At 45.9% G+C, this 21964-nt stretch overlaps 2 protein-coding genes across 3 annotated transcripts in view; both read left to right on the forward strand.

The window, feature by feature from the left end:
- Positions 1–21964, forward strand: part of LOC147722438 (aromatic-L-amino-acid decarboxylase-like) — a 1636613-nt gene that overhangs the window by 1555372 nt on the left and 59277 nt on the right. The window lies entirely within an intron of this gene.
- Positions 1–21964, forward strand: part of LOC147722439 (aromatic-L-amino-acid decarboxylase-like) — a 712354-nt gene that overhangs the window by 631085 nt on the left and 59305 nt on the right. For both annotated transcript variants that reach the window (XM_086964959.1, XM_086964960.1), the window contains one exon: positions 2627–2725. In XM_086964959.1, the coding sequence (XP_086821085.1) occupies positions 2627–2725 (99 nt within the window). The remainder of the gene's footprint in view (positions 1–2626; positions 2726–21964) is intronic.

Consider the following 21964-nt stretch of genomic DNA (forward strand, 5'->3'; position numbering starts at 1 on the left):
TTAGACATTTGTAACTGGCATGTTCAAAGCTTGCATAAAATTCAATACCCATTTCATAGAATTCTTATATTTTTAATATAAGATATTGTTTGTGTTGTGTCAACACCAATAAATGCTACAAAAGAAGAAAATATAGCCTGGCACTTCCAAAGCCAAATATCACAATCTCACAAGTCTCTAACTTAGACATAGGATATATAGTACCTGCAGATAGTTTAGGTAGAAATGAATAAAGACATTTGCTAGTCACAAAATACTAATTAGACAGTTCAAAATGTTGTAGAAATATTTTCAATGTTTTTTCTAAAACGTAAAACATTAAAAAGAATTAAGAAATATTTTGGAAACCACATTGTGTTAAGGTTTCCCTGGTCACTATTAGAATTGTTTATCCAAACATGCCTGCTTAAAAAATAAATTATTTTAACAAATGTTAACCTTTTTAAAATCTCTACAAATGTTTAAGGAATATCTAACTGACTACTCCTGTTTTATCATAAATTCGAGCAGTAGAAATGAGTTTTCAATTTCAAAAAAATAAACCTTAAAAAACACAAACGTAGAATTTGGACAATGGTAAAAGGATTTTAGATAAGGAAAAGGAAGGAGCAGGGATATGAACGAGGTATGGAAAGAGGTTGGCAGAAGAGTGTGGAAGGGAGGGAAAAATGCCAAGATATGTACAGGATAATGGGTCACCATTTGTATATTGAAAAAAGAAACATAAAAATTGTGGAAATAGATTTGGAGACACTGAAGAGAAATAAATATGGGTGAATAGGCAGTAATAGGAAATATGACTTTGGACTGTCTACTCCACTGCCCCCAGAACTGCCAAGAGAGGGGACGGGGTCAAAAAGGAAAAGGGCACATGTGTAAGCCTTTAAAAAAACGGTGTCAAATGCAAGTGCAAAATAAAAGATATTGCACAAATTGGTTGCGAGCAAATTGTCAAGCTATTTATCATAAACATTCTATTAAGCATTTTAGTTTAAATAGTTTTTCTCAATTGGAATTCTACAAATTTGTTTTTCTCATACAACCACCCTACTGCCTGGAATAGTGTAAGGGACTTGATCCGGTCTTGGCGGAGCAGGAGCTCCACCATAGTCTGTCATCATAAACCTATGACTTGGTGGCCCATCTGCCACAAAGACACTTGATCAAGGCTTTGAAAGCCCCTCCTTAGATAAGGAGGTTCAAGGCATACATTTCCTCCTGGGATCACATTGCCTTGCCTGGTGGTCAAAAGACGGAAACATAAATAGTATCCCACACATTCAGTGACTATTCATCCTGTGCATGAGGGCCATTTTTATTGTGTTTTGAGGAAATAAACGTCTGTTCCTGGGGCTTATTTTTTGCAAAACAAAAATGAAATACCAACTGATTGCCAAGCAGGGTGGCAGGAGGGATGAATGATTTTAAGAAAATGCTCACACTGCAACTGAGGGAGCACATTTGTAAAAATCATCATTGGAGAGTGCTCTAATTATGGCAGGTGCTCCCCCACTTGTGGGTGGAGGCGAGAGCCACTACCAATTCGGTGGGCATTCCAACAATGCATAAATGCTCGCTTATATTTTTCTTTATTTGTGAGAATGAGATGTGTAATTACCCTACCTCAATGGACTATGTTATTATTTGATGGCGTAGCACTCCATATTTTAGTGTTGAAATATTCCTTATGACTAATTGACAATCAGCATGAGGGACTGTGAAACGCAGAAAGAGCCAATAGAAAAGCTACAGTCGGTCTTTTTGAACCTTTTGATATAGGTGTGTGAAAACTGGAATTCCTTTGTGATTACTGATTCATATTTTAAATTTACATTGATTGATACAGCTGAGCATCAGAAGAATTCAAATATAAGTTCTCAATTCAATCTGAACTAAAACTTACAGATTGTGGTACGTTCAAAGCTGGAATGAGCACATGGTGAATGTTTAAATCCATGGAGGAATCCAGAGGATAGGGATAACTAGATAAGTCAAACCTACTCATAGCAAAATCGTTGATAATTCGAACTGGATCTCAGAAGGCTGCCAGTGATCCATGGGCACATCTCAAAGAATAATGGAAAATGCTTTACTGTTATGGGTGTGGAGTCTGCACTTTAATTGGAAAACAGGCTACTGGTGTACAGGTGGTGTTTATAATTTCTGTAGGGGATGCCCCATTGCAGGCGAAGTCTATTCAGATGGATGAACATCCAACTGCATGCCCCGTTAGCAGATTTTAACTGCAAGTTCAGCAGATGGCTTAGGGACAGTTGGTCTGTCTGTCATGGGAGGTCAGTAACAACAAGCAGTAACCATGGCTACCACCTGCCAGCACTGCACCATTCTTTCTGAGTATGTGCCAAATTGATCATATCATTGTGTCAATAGAAACAATCTGCCTCACTGTGCAATGTAAAACTAAAACATTTTTATATCTGAAACTATAACATCATAAAACATTATCAAATGCAGCCATTGGAATGTGTGTACAAAAGATCTGTAAGATTATTTTGCAGCACTGGCATATGCATAAACTAAGAATTTGTCATTTGCATCTGAAAATATCATCTTTCTAAAACCAGCGATTGGTATTGACTCAAAGCTCAATAATATTATTTTGCAGCATTGGCAGATTCCCCAGGGCCGCAGGTTCCGTTCCCTGAAATTGTGGTTTGTGTTCAGGCTGTATGGTGTGAAAGGACTACAGGAATTCATCCGCAAGGTAAATATATTTCATTATTGGTAAATTATTTTAATAATCTTAAAACTCCAATGAATGTTTATAAAATGTGTTGTCACAATAAATCAAATCAAATCAAATCAAACAAATTTGTATAGCGCGCTACTCACCCGGTAGGATCTCAAGACGCTGGGAGGAGGGGGGATCTTATTCGGCTCTCTCAGCAGAGCAATGAAAGAATGTGTTTTGTTAGTGCTCCTCATTTGTCTCCTGCACTCAAAAACCTTAAATGATCTATATTGGATCAACAGAGGCCGAAATGGCATGCCTTATTGGTGAAATAAAATGCAACTATTAGAGGGCTGTCTTAAGTAAACTATGTATGGCCATGAAGATTCTACAATGAGTCCCACTTTTCTTGAATAAAAAATTGTGTATGTTATATTCTATGAATATTTCTAAAACTGTTCAGGTTTATTTGAATAAATCATAACATTTTGGGGATTTTATTGTGCCAGACAAGTTTACATTTAGCTAGGGTTTTTATGGTCTGGCTTGGCAGCGCATCTGTCGCCAGACAATTTTGAGAAAATCACCAGAAGAGGGGTGTTGACTTCGCCCCCAGGTGTGAATATTTTGTTTAGTTATCCAACTGCCTGAGCTTGAAATTTCAGAGGCACACGCATGATATTTTAATGCAATTAAAGTGTCTTAGATAACTAGCTAATTTATAATGGTTTTCGCTAGCAGCAGCACAAAAGGAAGGAGGGCAGGCATTAAGTTACGTGGATTTTTAGGTCTTGCGGGACAGTCAATCAATCAATCAGGTGTTTGTTGACCATGACTACTCACACGTAAGGGTCTCAAGGTGCAAGTGGTGGGAGGTGCAGGTTCCAGTCCATCAAGGAGGGTGTCTGTCGAAGAGCCAAGTTTTGAGGTTTCTTGCGAAGATGGGGAGCAATATTGTCTGTCCTAGGTGGAGCGAAAGGCTCTGGCCGCGAGGAAGGAGATGGAGTGGCCTCCACATCTGGTCTTTCTGGTGCGGGGGCCATGGGAGAGGAGAGCTGGGCTGATCGTAGGATCCTTTAGGGTGCGTGGAATTTGAGTCAGCTGTCAAGGGATTCTGGTCCGGTGTCATGGAGGGCCTTGTGTGCTTGGGTGAGCAACTTGAAGGTGACTCTAGCCTCGATGGGGAGCCAGTGGAGTGTGCACAGGTGCTGGGAGATGTGGCAGTGTCTTGGCAGTTTGAGGATCAGTCTTGCTGTGGAGTTTTGGATGTTCTATAGCTTGCGGTGAGGTTTTAGTTTATTCCGGCAGAGAGTGCGTTTCTGTAGTGAGCATTCTGGTGACCAGAACGTGAGTGATGGTCTTTCTGTGTTACAAGGGGATCCATTGGAAAGTCCTACATAGGAGACAGAGGGTGTGGAAGCAGGAGGATAAGACGGAGTTGATCTGGCAGTCCATTTTGAGCTCAGAGTCCAAGATGATTCCCAGTTGGCATGGGTGGTCCGTGGGGGTGGGCAGGCTTCTGATTGCGGGGGGCCACAAGGTGTCGTTCCAGGCATCGGAGTTTAGGCCCATGATGAGTACTTCTGTTTTGTTAGTGTTTAGTTGTAGGCAGCTGTTTTTCATCCATTTGGCGATGGCATCTATGCCTTCTTGAAAGTTGTGTCTGGTGGTGTTGGGTTAGTTGGATAGGGAGGGGATGAGTTGGGTGTCGTCTGCATATGACACAATGTTGAGTCCATAGGTTCTAATGATGGGGGCAAGTGGAGCCATGTAGATGTTGAAGAGCGTAGGGCTGAGGGAGGGCCCCTGGAGGACTCCGCAGGTGGTTGGGGTAGGGTCAGATAGGAACGGGGGTAGTCTGATCACTGCGTTCTGCCGGATAGGAAGGAGCGGATCCAGTCGAGGGCCTTGCCCTGAATCCCAGGGCTGTGGAGTCTGCATATTATGGTGCGGTGAAAGACTGTGTTGAATGCCGCTGAGAGGTCGAGGAGGATGAGGGCTACTGTTTCTCCTTTGCCCAGTAGGGTACGGATATTGTCTGTTGCGGCAAGGAGGGCGGTTTCAGTACTGTGTTTTTTTCTGAAGCCGGATTGGGAGGAGTCGAGGATGTTGTGCTCTTCGATGAATGTGCAGAGTCGGCTGTTGATGGCTTTGTCAATGGGTTTCGCTGGGAACAGAAGAAGGGAGATGGGTCTGTAGTTTTTTTTTTGTTTAACTTTATTTTATTGCATTTTCAAAGCATCAGGTGTCATACATTATAATGCTCACGTGCCCTCTTTTAACACCCCGGGATAAGCGACCCTAACCCGAACCTCTAGGAGTAAGTGTTCATGCCCAGAGATCACTGGGAGGGATTGTGACCAAGGGAGCATGTTCGACTTAGCATCACTAGTCTGACACCCAACCGCCCCAGCAAATTACAAAAGAGGAAGAGGAAAGGAAAAAAAAAAACCCATTAAACCCCTTTCCCCTTGGACCCCCCTCACTTCTCCCACCCTCCCTAACTGGTGTGCTTCGTCCTCGCCATTTAGAAGCGCTAAGTCAAAGAGCCGTTGTATATCTAATTATTGGGGGTGTCGTCAGGGAATGTTGTGTCGGTGAGCCATAGGAGGTGGAGGTATTTTGTACACATGACCTTGTTGAATACCGTGGCCAAGCGGGAAAGAAAGGGCTGCCAAATGGTGGCGAACAATGCTGTGGATTGGGTAAGGGTGGCTTGAATCCTCTCCATACCCACTATGTCCCAAAGTTTATGTAACTAACCTGTGTGCGTGGGATGCCTGGTAGTTCCCCAAAGCGATAGAATGTGTTGTACGCAGCTCCCATAGCCAGCCCCATCTGCTTCCCCTGATTGACTTTGGTGGGAATGTGAGTGCGTTAGGAAGCCCTAGGAGTGTGTAGGCTGGGAAGTGAGGAATTTCTGTGTCTAAATGTTTGTCAATATCGTTAAGGACTGCTGTCCAATAGTCGGTCACCTCTTTGCATTCCCACAATAGGTGGGTCAGTGTCCCTGTTTCATCACATCCCCTCCAGCAATTGGGGCTGCGGTCTGGGATACCTTTGATGAGACGGGCTGGAGTTAAGTACCAATAGGTCGTGATCTTAACTGCTGCTTTCCTGCTGGCGGTATTCCTGGCTGTATGGTGGGCCCTGTAGTATACGGCTGGCCATTCTTTGTCAGAAAGGCTTCTCCCTAATTCAGTTTCCCATCTCTTCTGGCCCGCAGAATGTTGCGGGAAGGGTAGTGGATTAAGCATCTTGTAGAGGTCTGTGATCATTTGCCGGTCGGACTTTTTAGTAAAAAGCCACTTCTCATATTTCGTGAGTTGCCTACCGACAAGCGGTTGAGTTTCCGGCTGCATCAGCCAGTGCCTAATCTGAAAGTATTGATAGCGTTGTGGTGCTTGTAGATCATAGAACTCTGTGATGTCGGTGAATTGAAGGAAATCATCAAGGTCAAATAGGTGGCCCGCTGACCTACATTCAGAATTTCACCACTGTCGGAACGCCCACCCTTCCAGTCATGGAACAAAGGCTGGGTTGTTAAATAGAGGCGTGAGGGATGAGGGGAAGGAAGTGAGTCCCCACCGGACTGCCACTGTATCCCACACCTGCATTACCGTGCGCGTAATGGGAGACTTGTTGAAGTAGGCCGGCCTGTCAAGTCTTTCAAAAAGGGAATCTTCCAGAGTGATGTTAGCGACATCGCTCTATCTTGTGAGAGCCATCTCTTCTCTGATTCGGGGCGGTTCCACTCTAATAAGTAACGTAGCTGTGATGCTTTGAAATACCATAGCAAGTTAGGGATCCCAGTTCTCCCTCATCAGTAGCGCAGTAGGCAAGGTCTTTGCGCATCCGTGGAAGTTTCCCGGCCGACATGAAATGTAGCACTGCGTCTTGTAATTTCCGTATAGTACCCCGCGGAGGGTTCACTGGTATGGTCTGGAATACGTAGAGAATTTTGGGTAGAACAGACATCTTGACTGCTGCGACCCACCCGAGTAGTGACAATGGCTGTTGCTGCCATCTCCTCATGTCTCTCCGTATTTGGGAGAGGAGATCTGAGTAATTCTGATTAACTGTCAGTTCGCTGGTCGGCATCAGAGTGATCCCCAGGTATGGGATTGAGTCGTGAGATAATAGGCCCCCATAAGATGATGGCAAACCGTCGAGCTTACGCGCGTTATGACCTAGCGGAAGGAGCATTGATTTCCCGGTGTTAATTTTGAAGCCGGACACTCTCCCAAAGGCCTCCATTTACTTCAGGAAAGCCGGCACTGATTGCTTGGGGGTGTCAAGTGCTGCCAGGCATTCTAAGCCAGTCTTTGGAAAGGAGATGTGTTTCCTGTAACAAACAGATCGATGCACCTGAGTTCTCCAGGAACGATAAAACAGCTCGTCTTTTGATGGGATTGTTCAGCCCTTTCACATTCAGGGTAATTACTTTCAATGTGGTGTTCTGACCTAGTGTCCTGAGTCACAAAAATTGCATGGTCAATGGGGGGGAAGCCCCCATAAGGCAGTTTTCCCATATCTTCCCCCCGTGTGGCACACCGGTTCCGTTCCCGGCCTCCTACCCCCAGTACCCCCTCCCAACCCAACCCTCACCATCAAACAGAACCCCCCTCCCTCCCTCCCTAACCCCGGGTCACATGCCTGTGGTAAATTCACCTGTGAGAGCGTGCAACCTTGTCTGCATTCAGACCACCGCCCCGCCAGCTATGAGTCGCTTCAAGTGTGTCCCCATCTGTAAGTCAAGTTAGGCAAGAGGTTAAGTATCCCTGGACACTGCATCCTTGGCCGCTGCCCTCTCCTGGGATAAAGTTGCGTGATCTGGTTTCAGGCCCGCCGCTGCCGATGTTCTCTGTCTGCGCACTCTTTGACACCCCCCATTTCGTGATTGTTGGGATTGGGTCGGGAAGGCTTCAGGATCTGTGTGAACGAGGCCCAGAAGGTCGCAAGTCTTTTGGAGGGACCTCATTTGAAGTAACGCTTCCTTTCCATTTGAAGATCAGTCGGAAGGGGTGGTCCCTGGAGTGGCCACCCCTTTGTCCCTTATGAAGGAGGTGACTTCCTTAACCCTTTCGATGCTGATGACGAGCTCAGCTCGTCATCACCCACGGGTGTCGTGTGCTGATGACGAGCTGAGCTCGTCATGGTGCCACTAAAATGGCATTTTCCAGCACAGGGGGGGGGAAACGCCCAGCAGCCATGTGGTTAAACGCCTTTCTCTTCTGGAGTGTGAGTGAGGAGAGTTCCTGGAAGAGCGCCACTGAGTGACCTTGGCGCTGTAGTGGTTGTTTCAGTCTAGCTTCCTTGAGGATTTTCTCTTTCGGAGGGAAGTCAGGTAGAAAGCCAGGATGTCGGGGGAGGGGCCGCAGCACGTCGTGGTGGGCCCACACTGTGTGCAAGATCGATCCAAATTTCAAAGTCTGGGCCTTCGCCGAGTATGTCCCTGAAGAGACCCTGTAGATAATGTGTTACATCTGACCCCTCTGCAAATGATGGGACCCCCGGACTCGTATGTTTCGGTGCGATCTTTTTTCGAGGTCCTCGGCATGGGCTTGGAGGTCCACCTGTTGCTCCTTAAGACGGATGAGTTCTTGTTGAAGGCGTTCCATTTCCTCACTACTGGTTTGGTCGCTGTCCTCAATTGCGGCCACTCGCTCCCCCAGTCTGACTACGTCTCGCCGTATCTCCCTCACTTCTCCTGCTACTTCCTGCTTAAGTGTGTGGAAGTCCTCCTGAAGAGAGTTAAAAAGTGATTCCAGAAACGCCCGGGTGATCTGTACCTCTCCATCTGCGTTGTCTACTGGTTGTTTTAAATGGGAGGGTGAAGGTGGATCCTTTTCCCCCCTGTTGGGACCCTTGAGAAGCATGTCCATGAGTGTGCGCTCTCCATTCTTGCGTGTCGAGGCCATGGCCGAACAACTGCGCCACAAAAGTTATATCAGGAGGGCCGGTGTCCTGGCGTACAGGTCCCTATGGGCCCCGGTGAGGTGCCCTATATAGTCTGTGTTTACTGTCCCAGCTGATGATTTCCTGGGGACTCTCACCTAGGCAGGGGGCCCAGAGGTGTTCAGGGGACTCCCCCTTAGGTTCACAGGGGAGGCAAGCAGGTCCTGTTCGCCTGTGACTTGCGGGTGCGATGTGTGGACGGGTCCCTCGGCCACAGAGTGGGCCCTGTTGTGCGCCCAGGGAGGAGTGGGCGTGACCTCTCTCGAAGTGTTCGTGCAGTCTCAGAGCTCCCCCAATGAGGCCCAGCTCCGGGCAGTATTATGGGGTCAGAGTGCTCCTGTTAGCGTCTGGAGGGTCGATGCACCCCTCCCCCAACGCAGCGCTTGAGCTGTGCCACCAAGCGCTTGAGCCCCCAGTTTCGAGGCATAAGAAAGCAGTGAAAGAAATGCAAAAAGCACGCAAAGGGGCATGATAGAAACACCCTGACCCCTAGGCCTGCTCAGGGGGTCCCACAAGGACCCCCAAGGTTCCAAAATGTTTTTGTTTTTTAAAAAAAATAGCGGGATACGCAAAGGTACGCATATCCCATGAAAAAAAAAACGAAGCCGCTTTTTTGTTAATTAGTTCCCAGGGGGGCCAAATCCCGGGGGCATTTTTGTATATTTTAATGGGGGGCCCAGATGGGCCCCCTAGCCCCGGGGACCACCACCCCCCGGGGCTTGAATGTTATGTATGTTGGGGGCTCGTGCCGGGCTCAGACCCGGGGACCGCCACCACCGGGGCTTCTTTTTTTTAAATAATAATGGGGGGCCCAGAGACCGCCACCCCGGGTCTTCTTTATAAAAAAATATATAAACCTGTGTGGGGGGGGGCTCAATCCCCCCCACATGCCCCGGGGACCGCCACCTCCCCGGGACTCTAATATTTAAATTGGGGTGTCTGTGATGGACCCCCCAGCCCCGGGGCTTTACAAATGATAGGAGGGGCGCCATGTGGCCCCCCTCCTGGAGCCTGTGATGGACCTGGGGACCGCCACCCCCCAGGGCCGGCTCCTGCAGTGTCCCGGGACAATGCTGTTTGCTATGGGAGTGCGGGAGGCTCGAGGCTCCCGCCTTACCATAGAAAACTGCTTTGGTTCTTGAAAGAGAGAGCGGGAAACCTGCTCTCTCTTTCAAAAATCAAAACGGATTGCTTTTCTGCATGGGGAGCAGCATTTTAGCTGCTCCCCATGTCGAAAAGCAATGCCGGCTCCCGAAGGACACGGGGAGCCGGCAAGGACCATGGGGGGCTTGGGGACCCCTCCACGGTCCCCAACGGAGTGGGCCAGCCCAGGGGGATGGGGTCCGACGCCGCCCCCCTGCCAAAAAAATATTTTTTTTTAAGTGACCGGCCCCTGGGGATGGGGTCCCCGGGGACAAAAGTTGCCACAGTAGGGGGGCAAAGCAGCCCCCCATTAATTACATTTTTTTTTTTTAAAAAGGCCCATGCCCCAGGGATGGGTCCCTGGAGCAGAGTATGGCCTTGGGAGGAGGGCCATGCGGCCCCCTTCCCAATTTTCATTTTTTAAATAAATATTGGGGGCAGGCCCTGGAGGATGGGGTCCCAAGTGCCAAAAAAAAAGAAAAAGGAGGGCTACACAGCCCCCCTTCTTAAAAGTAAATGTTAAAAAAAATCGGGATCAGGAGGAGGCCACGCCCCCTCCCTGCAACTCTATGCAAACGCACCCCCTGGCGCGTTTGCAGAGGGAGAACTATTTCTCCTTGCATACTGGGGTTTCTGGGGGCCAACTAGCCCACCTGGAGCCTCCAGAATGGGCTAGGGGGCTGTGTTGCAGAGAGGTATAAAAAGGGGCGTGGCCTCAGAACAACCCCCTGGCGCATACTGGAGGTTCCTGGTGGGCTGGTTGGCCCCCAGGGACCCCCAGTATGCAAGGGCAATTAGTTCCCCCTCTGCAAAAGTGCCAGGGGGCTGTGTTGCAGAGAGGCTTAAAAAGGGGCGTGGCCTCCTTACACCTCCCTGCAACTCAGCCCCCTTGCGCATACTGGAGGTTCCTGGTGGGCTAGTTGGCCCCCAGGGACCCCCAGTATGCAAGAGGAATTAGTTCTCCTTCTGCAAACACGCCAGGGGGCTGCTTTGCAGGGAGGCATAAAAATGGGCGTGGCCTTATTACACTTCTCTGCAAGGCAGCACCCTGGCGCATACTGGAGGTTCCTGGTGGGCTAGTTGGCCGCCAGGGACCCCCAGTATGCAAGGGGTATTAGTTCCCCCTCTGCAAACGCGCAGGGGGCTGCGATGCAGAAAGGTATAATGAGGCCATGCCCCTTTTTACACCTCTTTGGACGCAGGCCCCTGGCGCAGACTGAAGGTTCCTGGTGGGCTAGTTGGTCCCCAGGGACCCCCAGTATGCAAGGGAACTATATCCCCCAACTTACAACGCGCTACGGGGAGCGTTTGCACAGTGTTGAAGGTAGGGGGCGGGGCTTGAGGTGATATGTGTGCAAACATGCTCTGTGGCGCATTTTAAGTTGGGGAATTAATTCCTCTACAATCCAGAGGTCCCCTAGGGGCAAACTAGTCCAACAGGTACCTCCAGTAAGCACCACAGAGCTGTGTTGCAGAGTGTTGTAAAAAGGGGGCGTGCCCTCTGAACACCTCTGTGCAACACAGCTCCCTGGCGCATACTGGAGGTTCCTGGTGGGCTAGTTGGCTCACAGGGGACCTCAGGATTGAAGAGGAATTAATTCCCCAACCTAAAACGCGCCACAGGGCATGTTTGCACACATGTCACCTCAGGCCCCGCCCCTTCCTTCAATATTGAGCAAAATATTCCTCTAAAATCAGCCGAACTATGAATTCCGGATTGCTCACCTGTTATCACGAGAGACGTCATTGCTACATCTTTGAGCCCAGTACGGACCCTGAAAAGTAAATCTAAGTGTACTTACCTGTAACTTATATTTCCTTCCATAGGAATCTATTGTGTGGTTTTCATCAGAAAAGTTTCTAACATTGACTGGTTCCACTTGGAAATTCTTCTAAGTGTGGAGTTTTGGAACTTTAAAAAATTCCTCTAAAATCAGCCGAACTACGAATTCCGATTTACTCACCTGTTATCAGGAGAGACCTCAATGCTGCTTCTTTCAGCTCTCTACTGATCCTGAAAAGTAATTCTAACCATACTTATAGTAACTTGAATTTCCTTCCATAGGCTAACAGTGACTGGTTTCTATTCTATTCTATTCTATTGTTTTGGTAAAGCGCAACAGCTGCCTCAGCAATGAGGCGTCCCGGCGCTAAGAACCCAGATCCTAGCCTGAGCGGGGAGAAACCAGGATGAAGGGGGGATTACAGGCAAGGGAATAGAAACGTTTTCACTGCTTTCCGGAATGCCGGTAGGCTATCTATGGAGCGAAAGTGTTGTGGCAGGTCATTCCACATCTTGGCTCCAAGGAACCTGAAGGAGCGGCCGCCCATGCGGCAGAGTTTTATGCGTGGGACGCATAGAAGGTTTTGGTTGGAGGATCTTAGGTTCCGTGACGGCGCGTAGGGAGTGAGAAGGGATCGAAGCAGAGGGGGGGTGTTGAGTTTGAGGATTTTGAAGGACATAGTGAGGGTCTTGAATTTGATTCTAGAATCAACGGGTAGCCAGTGTAGTTTTTTGATGGTCGCTCTGGCTGAGCATCTGCAGGGGAGGCCGACCAGAGTTCTAGCCGCAGAGTTCTGCACGCGTTGGAGTCGTGCTATCTCACATTTGTTGGCACCAAGAAGGAGCACATTGGCGTAGTCTAGACGCGAAAGGATGGTGGTTTGGATAATGAGTTGGCGGGTTTTGGCGTCGAAAAAGCCTAATATATGGCTGAGGCTCCTCAGCAAGCCAATACAGGTGCCGGCAACTTTTTTGGTGTGGGCCCGAAAGTTGAGTGAGGCATCCATCCAAACGCCCAGGTTTTTCACTAGGGTTTTGGGGGGAGGGATGGTGCCCAGGGAAGACGGCCACCAGTGCTCATTCCAGAGGCTGGTGTTCTTGCCAAGGAGTAGCACCTCTGTCTTTCCGCCATTAAGTTGTAAACAGTTCGTTGTCATCCATTGAGCGACCGTAGAGAGTCCGTTTTTAAAGTTAGAGGATGAGTTGGAAGGACTTTCTGAGAGAGCGATGGCCAACTGTGTATCGTCGGCGTACGATACTAATGTCAAGCCCCACTCTTTGGCCACTGCCGCCAAAGGCTGGACGTAGAGATTAAAAAGGGATGGGCTCAACGCAGAGCCCTGCAGAACTCACTTGCAAATTCTTCTAAGTGTGGAGTTTTGGAACTTTAAAAAAATCCTCTAAGATCAGTCGTACTACGAATTTTGATTTACTCACCTGTTATCAGGAGAGACCTCAGGGCTGCATCTTTCAGCTCACGACTGTTCCTGAAAGGTAACTTTAACTGTACTTACCAGTAACTTGAATTTCCTTCCATAGGATATCATTGCCTCCTATATAACATATATGTAAATTTAAAAATAGGAAATAAAATAAAAAAAATTACAATTTCAATTTTTTTAAAAGCATTTTTTTCAATGTATAATAAAAATATGTAATGTAATTTAAAAAATAAAATATATAAAAATAAATACTTTAAAACAATGTAGTAAATCAGAATAAAAAAAATATAACAATTAATGCATTTAAAATTGATCATTTACAAAACCTTTGAAACTCACTGAAAAAACCATAGGTTTCAGCCACGTTATAGTTAGGATATAGCATTTAAAAAACCTTAGAAATTCACTAAAAAAAACATAGGTTTCAGCCACGTTATAGTTAGGAATTAGCATTTAAAAAACCTGGGGAATTCACTGAAAAAAACATAGGTTTCACACATGTTATAGTTAGCTGGACATTTTACTCATACAAAACCATTGAAATTCCCCCATTATAGTTATTTCAGCTAACTATAACTCGCGCGCCCGCAATGCACTGCTGATGACGTAAATGTATGTAAATGTATAGGCATTTATATAGCGCACTACTTACCCGTAGGGTCCCAAGGCGCTTCGACCGCTGCGAAACCCTTCCTGGCTTCCCTGAGAGATGGTCCCTTAATGGGTATCTCCAGGGTGAGACCAGGCATCCCCGGCGGTCTGGTGGGGCCGTTAGTGAAGATGAGGCAAGCTAATGCCCAGAGTTGCCGAGTGTGATCACTGATCAGAGTGGGCACAGAGGCGAGAGAATTATCGAGTCCGCTGACCCTGGTCCAGAAACCTGCCGCGCCGGGAATCGAACCCTGGTCCCGGGCCGTCCTCTGCTCTCGGGTCTGCCGCCTCTAACCAGTGAGCCACACTACTTCACGACGTCACATATTACATCACTCATGACATCACTGATGTCATCTAAAATGACATCACTAATGACATCATCCTTGTGAAAGAGTGGGAGACCTCCTCTCACCCTAGTATAACCTTTGAAACACACATTCAAAAATAGAAAGTAACATTTTCAAAAAAAATTGAGATACCAATACCAGTTACAACAACCTATTCAGTAATTCCAACATCTACATACACATCCACTCATTCACCAATAGTTCTATATAGTCACTCATACATGTACTCACTCATCATATGTACTCATACACCTATACATCCTTTTATACACCAATACTCATCCATAAATTTACTCACACACAAACTCACACATACAAATAAACTATCAAACATCCATATACTTGCATATACAGCTATAAACACACCACTACACTTACTTCTACAGAAACATACACATACTTACTCTCTTAAACAATCACTTATAGAAATACATGCTTATTTATACAGGAACTTTTCCAATCTCTCACTCTCACATATACTCACTTATATACATCAATACTCACATATACTAGTTGAAAACATATGTAGTTTCTCATAAATATGCTATTGAGACAGTCATTCACTCACTAACACACCCATACACACACTCATCCACCCATACAGTCCTGAAAACATGCTGTCTTCAAAACACATACAAACACCGAGCCAGTCATTCATGCATCTGTGCGCTAAGTAATACCCCCCACCAAACCATACAGACACTCATTCTGATACTCAAAAATCCAACTAATAACCCATATAGACACTCATGTAGCTAGCTACTCACCAACCCATGCAGCCACTTATGCACAAAGTGATACACTGATACAGATATTTACATATTAAAACATTATTTGCTAATACATGTATTCACTAAGATAGGCTTAATAAGTCAGTTATACAATCAATTTTACAAAAAAGAAACATCCATTTAGACACTTATTTACCCATTTATTCTTCCATCGACCTTTAGATATACATATATAAAAAAATATTTATTTTTCAGAAAGACACACATTCACTGGATGATGTCATCAGTGATGTCATTTGAGATGTCATCAGTGATGTCATGAGTGATGTCACTGACCATGTCATGAGTGATGTAATATGTGACGTCATCAACAGTGCATTGCGGGAGCGCGAGTTATAGTTAGCTGAACTAACTATAACGGGGGAATATATATATTAAGTACACACAGGGCGGGGCGCACTCACTGGTTAGCGTCTGTAATGACAAGGCAGAGCCCTGCACCTCAGCGTCAGCAGCCACCTGACGCGTTTCGAGTATTCACCCTTCTACATAGGCTTTACTGCTGCAAATGACTCTCAACACAATGGTCTGCCAGCGATCTCCCTTTATTTATTCCAAATCAGTAACAGGTAAGTAAAGCTACTGATGCATCATGGGACTGGAAGTCCATAACATTAAACCCCAGTGGGCTGATGGCATTCATTTTGCCAAATATGCGCAATCGCGGGGTGCCTTCAATCTCTGCCTCAATACTGTCTCTCGCCAGTTCGTTCTGCTTTGCCGAAAATGTATCCAGCTGCGGAACCGCTACAGTTTGCGGCGGTGCGCCCCTCGGCAAGGCAGGCCGTAATATAGTCTGTTCCACATAGTACCCACTGTGCGGGGCGCACTCACTGGTTGGCGTCTGTAAGGACGAGGCAGAGCCCAGCACCTCAGCGTCATCAGCCACCTGACGCATTTCGAGTATTCACCCTTCTTCATAGGCTTCACTGTTGCAAATGACTCTCAACACAATGGTCTACAAGCGATCTCCTTTTATTTATTCCAAATCAGTAACAGGTAAGTAAAGCTACTGATGCATCATGGGACTGGAAGTGCCTAACATTAAACCCCAGTGGGCTGATGGCAGTCATTTTGCCAAATATGCGCAATCGCGGGTGCCTTCAATCTCTGCCACAATATTGTCTCTCGCCAGTTCGTTCTGCTTCGCCGAAAATGTATCCAGCCGCAGAACCACTACAGTTTACGACGGTGCAACCCCCAGCCAGGCCAGAAGTAATATAGTCTGTTCCACAAAGTTTCCACAGGGCGGGGCGCACTCACTGGTTGGCGGCAGTAATGATGAGGCAGAGCCCAGCACCTCAGTGTCAGCAGCCACCTGACACGTTTCGAGTATTCACCCTTCTTCATTGGCTTCACTGCTGCAAATGACTCTCAACACAATGGTCTGCGAGTGATCTCCCTTTAATTATTCCAAATCAGTAACAGGTAAGTAAAGATACTGATGCATCATGGGACTGGAAGTCCATCACATTAAACCCCAGTGGGCTGAAAGCAGTCATTTTGCCAAATATGCGCAACCGCGGGGTTCCTTCAATCTCTGCCCCAATATTGTCTCTCGCCAGTTCGTTCTGCTTCGCCAAAAATGTATCCAGCCGCTGAACCACTACAGTTTGCGTCGATGCGCCCCCCCCGTCCGGGCCGGCCATAATATAGTCCGTTCCACAAAGTACCCAGAGGGCGGGGCGCACTCACAGGTTGGCGTCTGTAATGACGAGGCAGAGCCCAGCACCTCAGCGTCAGCAGCCACCTGACGCGTTTTGAGTATTCACCCTTCTTCATAGGCTTCACTGCTGCAAATGACTCTCAACACAATGGTCTGCCAGCGATCTCCCTTTATTTATTCCAAATCAGTAACAGGTAAGTAAAGCTACTGATGCATCATGGGACTGGACGTCCATAACATTAAACCCCAGTGGGCTGATGGCAGTCATTTTGCCAAATATGCGCAATCGTGGGGTGCCTTCAATCTCTGCCCCAATATTGTCTCTGGCCAGTACGTTCTGCTTCGCCGAAAATTTATCCAGCCGCGGAACCGCTACAGTTTGTGGTGGTGCGCCCGCCGGCCGGGCCGGGGGTAATATAGTCTATTCCACAAAGTCCCCACAGGGTGGGGCGTACTCACTGGTTGGTGTCTGTAATGACGAGGCAGAGCCCAGCACCTCAGCGTCAGCAGCCACTTGACACGTTTTGAGTATTCACGCTTCTTCATAGGCTTCACTGCTGCAAATGACCCTCAACACAATGGTCTGCCAGCTATCTCCCTTTCTTTATTCCAAATCAGTAAAAGGTAAGTAAAGCTACTTATGCATCATGGGACTGGAAGTCCATAACATTAAACCCCAGTGGGCTGATGGCAGTCATTTTGCCAAATATGCGGAATCGCGGGGTACCTTCAATCTCTGCCCCAATATTGTCTCTCGCCAGTTCGTTCTGCTTTGCCGAAAATGTATCCAGCCGCGGAACCGCTACTGTTTGCGTCATCAGGTCTATTATATATCTGGATTCCAGACGTCTCAGTTGGTTTGGACCTGTCTCCACCCCGATCGCTAGCTGGAATACTGTCCAATCCGAAGTATTGTAATTACTTCTGTCCCTATTGTGTGCCTCATCAAAGTGTCTTGCGACTGGGTAGGATGGATCCACTTTGTAAATCGCTCTTTGGTGTTTCAAGACCCTTATCACTAGTTGGTGGATTGTGCTGCCTACGTATCTTAGGCCGCATGGGCAGACAAGACAGTGTACAGCGAACGGTGTGCTGCATGTTAGGAATTTCTTTATAGGCTTAGTTATTTCTGCCCCTGGCACCCAATAAGATAATGTTCTTTTGCTCCCTGTGCAAGCTTTACACTTGCCGCAGGGGTAGAGACCCCTCATTTCGGTCAATGTGCTTTGCTTAGGTTTCATTTTTTCAAAATGACTTCTCACAAGTGAGTCTTTCAAAGATCTTGCCTTGCGGAAGGGTACCTGGGGTTTTGAAGGAATATCTCCTTTGATTACAGGATCGGTTAGAAGGATGTGCCAATTCATGGCCAATATCCTTCTGAGGTTGCGGGATTCTGTGCTATATGTTGTTATCATCCGAAATTTGCCACCTATGTCTGTTCCTATTTCCTTGGATTTAGTTTGTAACAGGCATCCCCTCTGGATCTTCCTAACCTTCGCCAATGTCTTGTTGAGAGAGTGTGTGTCATACCCTCTCTTGGTGAATCTTTCGATACTACCTTTGGCCGCTAGCTCAAAGTCCTCCTCTCTGCTGCTGTTTCTTTTTAACCTCAGAAGCTCCCCATAGGGGATGCTCTGTATGAGCCGCGGTGGATGGTAGCTATCTGCCCTCGAAGGAGGTTCCAAGCGAGGGTGCAACGCCGATCCACGGCAATACACCTGAGTTCCACATATTGGCAGTTGTTATGTGATCACACTTTTTTTGAATGTATAATACAAATTACATTGGATGGGATAGCTACCCATCTAACACTAATGCACTGGGGAGATCTGCATCGTGCCAATTCTGGAACCCAATATTCACATGCGAGACCTTATATCCCACACAAAAAACCCCGATATAACTTTTATCCGGGGTGATATGCCGATACACGGCAGTACACGTAAACTCTATAGAACCACATCTTGTAAGTAAACAACCTTACGCTGCTTAACTGGGATTATTTGCTCATTTAAAGATGGCGCCTAAGTATGTGTTGATGTTGTGAGTCCGTTCTCTATGTCTGATGCATGACAAGCACACAATATCTAAGGCTGGTCGGCGTAGTGTAATTGGCACCGAGGACGGCTTGAAGGCGAAACGCGTCTGTTTACTTTGTGCAAATAAACACGAGCACCAGTCTGTCTATGAGTGCTGTTTTCCTGACAAACTGTAAGGAATTGGAGCTGCATATAATTGCGGGAGCCCACTACCACAGACTGCACCTACCCGCGAGTGCCCCGATTGACCAGTGGGACCGGGAGCTTCGATATATGTATATGTATATATCAATTACCAGATCCTCGAACCACCTGCGGCCAGGAAAGCCGGCGAAGCAGAAGAACAGACCACAGATAATTGGCAAGATGTTCCGTTTTATTTCTTTAGCCAAGTTTGTCAAAGATTATCTTTGACAAACTTGGCTAAAGAAATAAAATGGAACATTTTGCCAATTATTTGTGGTCTCCGCTGTATAAATCACATACATAAATAAAATAACTAAAAAGAGGTGGCTGCTGAAGGAACAATGTGGGTATTGTCAGTGAATAGGGAAAATATACATACAAAAAACATGGTGGGGCAAAGCTAACAAGCAAACGAGCAAGGGAAAACTGATAAATGAATGTAAAAGGAAAGAGGGAAATGCTCAGACGGAGTGAAGAAGAAGACACTCTGTAAAATGTTTGGACCGAAGGCATATCAAAGATACTAAATGACTGAAGAGAGGCACTGAAGAGAAAGACTGAACAGTAAGATTGTTTTGGTGGGAGGACTCTCCGAGCTCAGGAAACAATGGGGATAAATTACGAAGGCAAGAGAAGACACTCCAGAGTGCAGAAAATTAGATTCTCACTTTTCAAAGCCAGGTAAATACACTCCTGCAGACAACACTATAGATATTGAAATAGGGATTAAATCTTCTCTGAGAGGTCTCCAAAGAAAGACATAAACTCGATTGGTATTGCTGGAAAAAGGAATGTCAATTAATTCTGAGCTGCATGACCTGAAAAAAGTATTAAAGACTGTGTTGCATTCTAGTAAGCTCATACTTTGTTGGCACCAAAAAATCTACCCGAAACTCAGCTTAGAACGATCACTGATCAAAGGCTGAATTATAAAGACCAAAATGTACTTAGGTAAGAGGTAGAGAGGAAAGCACAATGTGAAGAACAGTGCAGAACTAAGTAGAAAAGGAACATGGAGTTAAGTCCAGGTTCCAAGTGAAAATGACAGTTAACTTGTACACCCTCAACAGCAGAGATCAGCAACCCCTCCAACTTTGCAACATACAACTCCACACTTGCATTCCATTGCACACATTGTAAATGTTCTTTCACATTGTATGGCTCATGGAACATGACAAGAGTAACCAGCCACAACACGCATCTTACCCCTTATAAAACAACAACAGAAACATCAAGCAGAAAAGAAAATACAATATGATCATAGGAAATCAGAATATTACAAAATGTGAATATTAAAAAATGACAAAATAAAGTGTTTCAACATAATAAGCTTAACACCAAAAATAACCTAGGTTCCTATATCACGTAACCCCCATTCATTTTAAGGAGAAATACCACACTATTTTCTGTTGGTGGCTGGGCTATTTATTTTACCCGGAATTTCAATTCATTCATATACGATATAAAGGGCAACTGTTCTCCACAGATTCACACACAGAATTTATCAACAAACATTTACATATATATACAATTTTTTTTCAATTAGCACTTTTTTCCTACAATTAACACAATTCAAAACAAATCAATTCAAAACGTTCACAATGACGATAAGACAATTTGGCATAAAGAAATGTTTTTTGCAAGACAAGATTAATTGGACTGCAGGTCTGTATAGATTTAGACAATATTATCATATCTTGTTTACATTTTACTCATTTTCCAAGATATTCTTGCTAAAAATCACAATATTCCTAGTATAACTCAGCGGTATTATCGCTGTGCCTATTACAACTCAGCGGTATTCTCGCTGTGCCGACGCGTTTCGAGACACACTTATGCTTTAGTGTGCTCTCATCAGGGCATCTTATTTATCCACATTCCGGTGTATCTACAAAATACAAAATGATAAAAGTACCTGTCACTCGTCTGTAATATTTACATAGTTTAAACGGCTTATACCAAAGGCTCTGTGGGACTCCCTACCTGCCTATGTGGTAAAGCGTTCTTTGGCTGAGGTTTCTGGACCGCTGTATCCGGAATTTATAAGCATTGGGTCTGTAGACAATGAAAAGGAAGTTTTGATATTATGTTCTGCTTCCTTACATTTCAGCTAAAAACCGGCTCGCCATTGCCTGCAACATACCTGTATTTTTGTTATGCCAGACTCAGGACAAAACTCTTTTATTCTTGCTCCTCGTTGTATCCTGACAGAGGGCAAGGGTGGAGGAAAGAGAGAGAGAGGGCATCGAGCTGCTTAGTTTTCAAACCTTTTTAAAGCTTTCATACAACTACCGTAGCATGCAGCTACCATCCTACCTTAAGGCGTCTGTTTATTCTTCCGCCTGTTAAAGTGGGACTCGGTTAATCTGACTGCTTCTTCTTCGATTCCTACAACACAGACATGACGGGTGTTCTAAGTATCATGTTCCGCGCTAAACGCAAATATTTGTTTTACTTCTACATATGTCTACAACACTTACCGGTAGACGTGTCGAAATCTCCTTCTCTCACTATCTCGGCCGCGTAATGTGAATCAGCGTCGCATAGCGTTAGGCGCGCTGTATTCACGTAAACGCATTGGCCTCTGGGAATTGTAATTCTTCCTCAGCTCATGTTGGGAGTTGTAGTCTTAAGGCAAAAACGGACAGGTAAACCACTCAATGTGCAATGAAATTACCACGCTCTGTGTGATGCGTGTTCAACTGCATCTAATGGCAAAAAGGGTGTGGTATTCCATTACTTTATGTCATCTGGAACCTTCCCATGTCACTCAGTAGAGTGTTAGGATCTTGGAATGTTTTCCCTTGACTGAGACTGTTACTGCTTGACTGATGATGAAGACATCTCTTGCTACCTGTGGTTGTTAAGCTGTTCTTCCTACGAATAAACCTGCTTTAACCTACTTCCTGTGTAGTCTGCTTTACTACACAATTATTGGCGACGTTGGGAGCAGTGGATTTTCGAAGACAGCGTTCTCTCGTTTACTGTGCATCCTGTTTCATGTAAAATTTGATTTTGCCAACTGAAAAGAACGTTTTCTATGCTTCTGTGAGGTGAGAAGCTACAGTCATCATCCTTCAGAACAGATTTTTCTACATTTCGTCTCAAACGTGAGTCACCTTACTGGATTTTACCTTCCGCTTTGTGCCTCTACTTTGCGCATTTACCATCTCTCTATTTATTCCCTGCGTTTCGAACGCATGCATCGAGCGGTTTTCAACCTCTATATTCGCTACATTTCATTTTTGTGACTTTACTGTGCT

The sequence above is a fragment of the Lissotriton vulgaris genome, chromosome 4_1, assembly GCF_964263255.1.
Source record: "Lissotriton vulgaris chromosome 4_1, aLisVul1.2, whole genome shotgun sequence".
NCBI classification, from domain to species: domain Eukaryota; kingdom Metazoa; phylum Chordata; class Amphibia; order Caudata; family Salamandridae; genus Lissotriton; species Lissotriton vulgaris.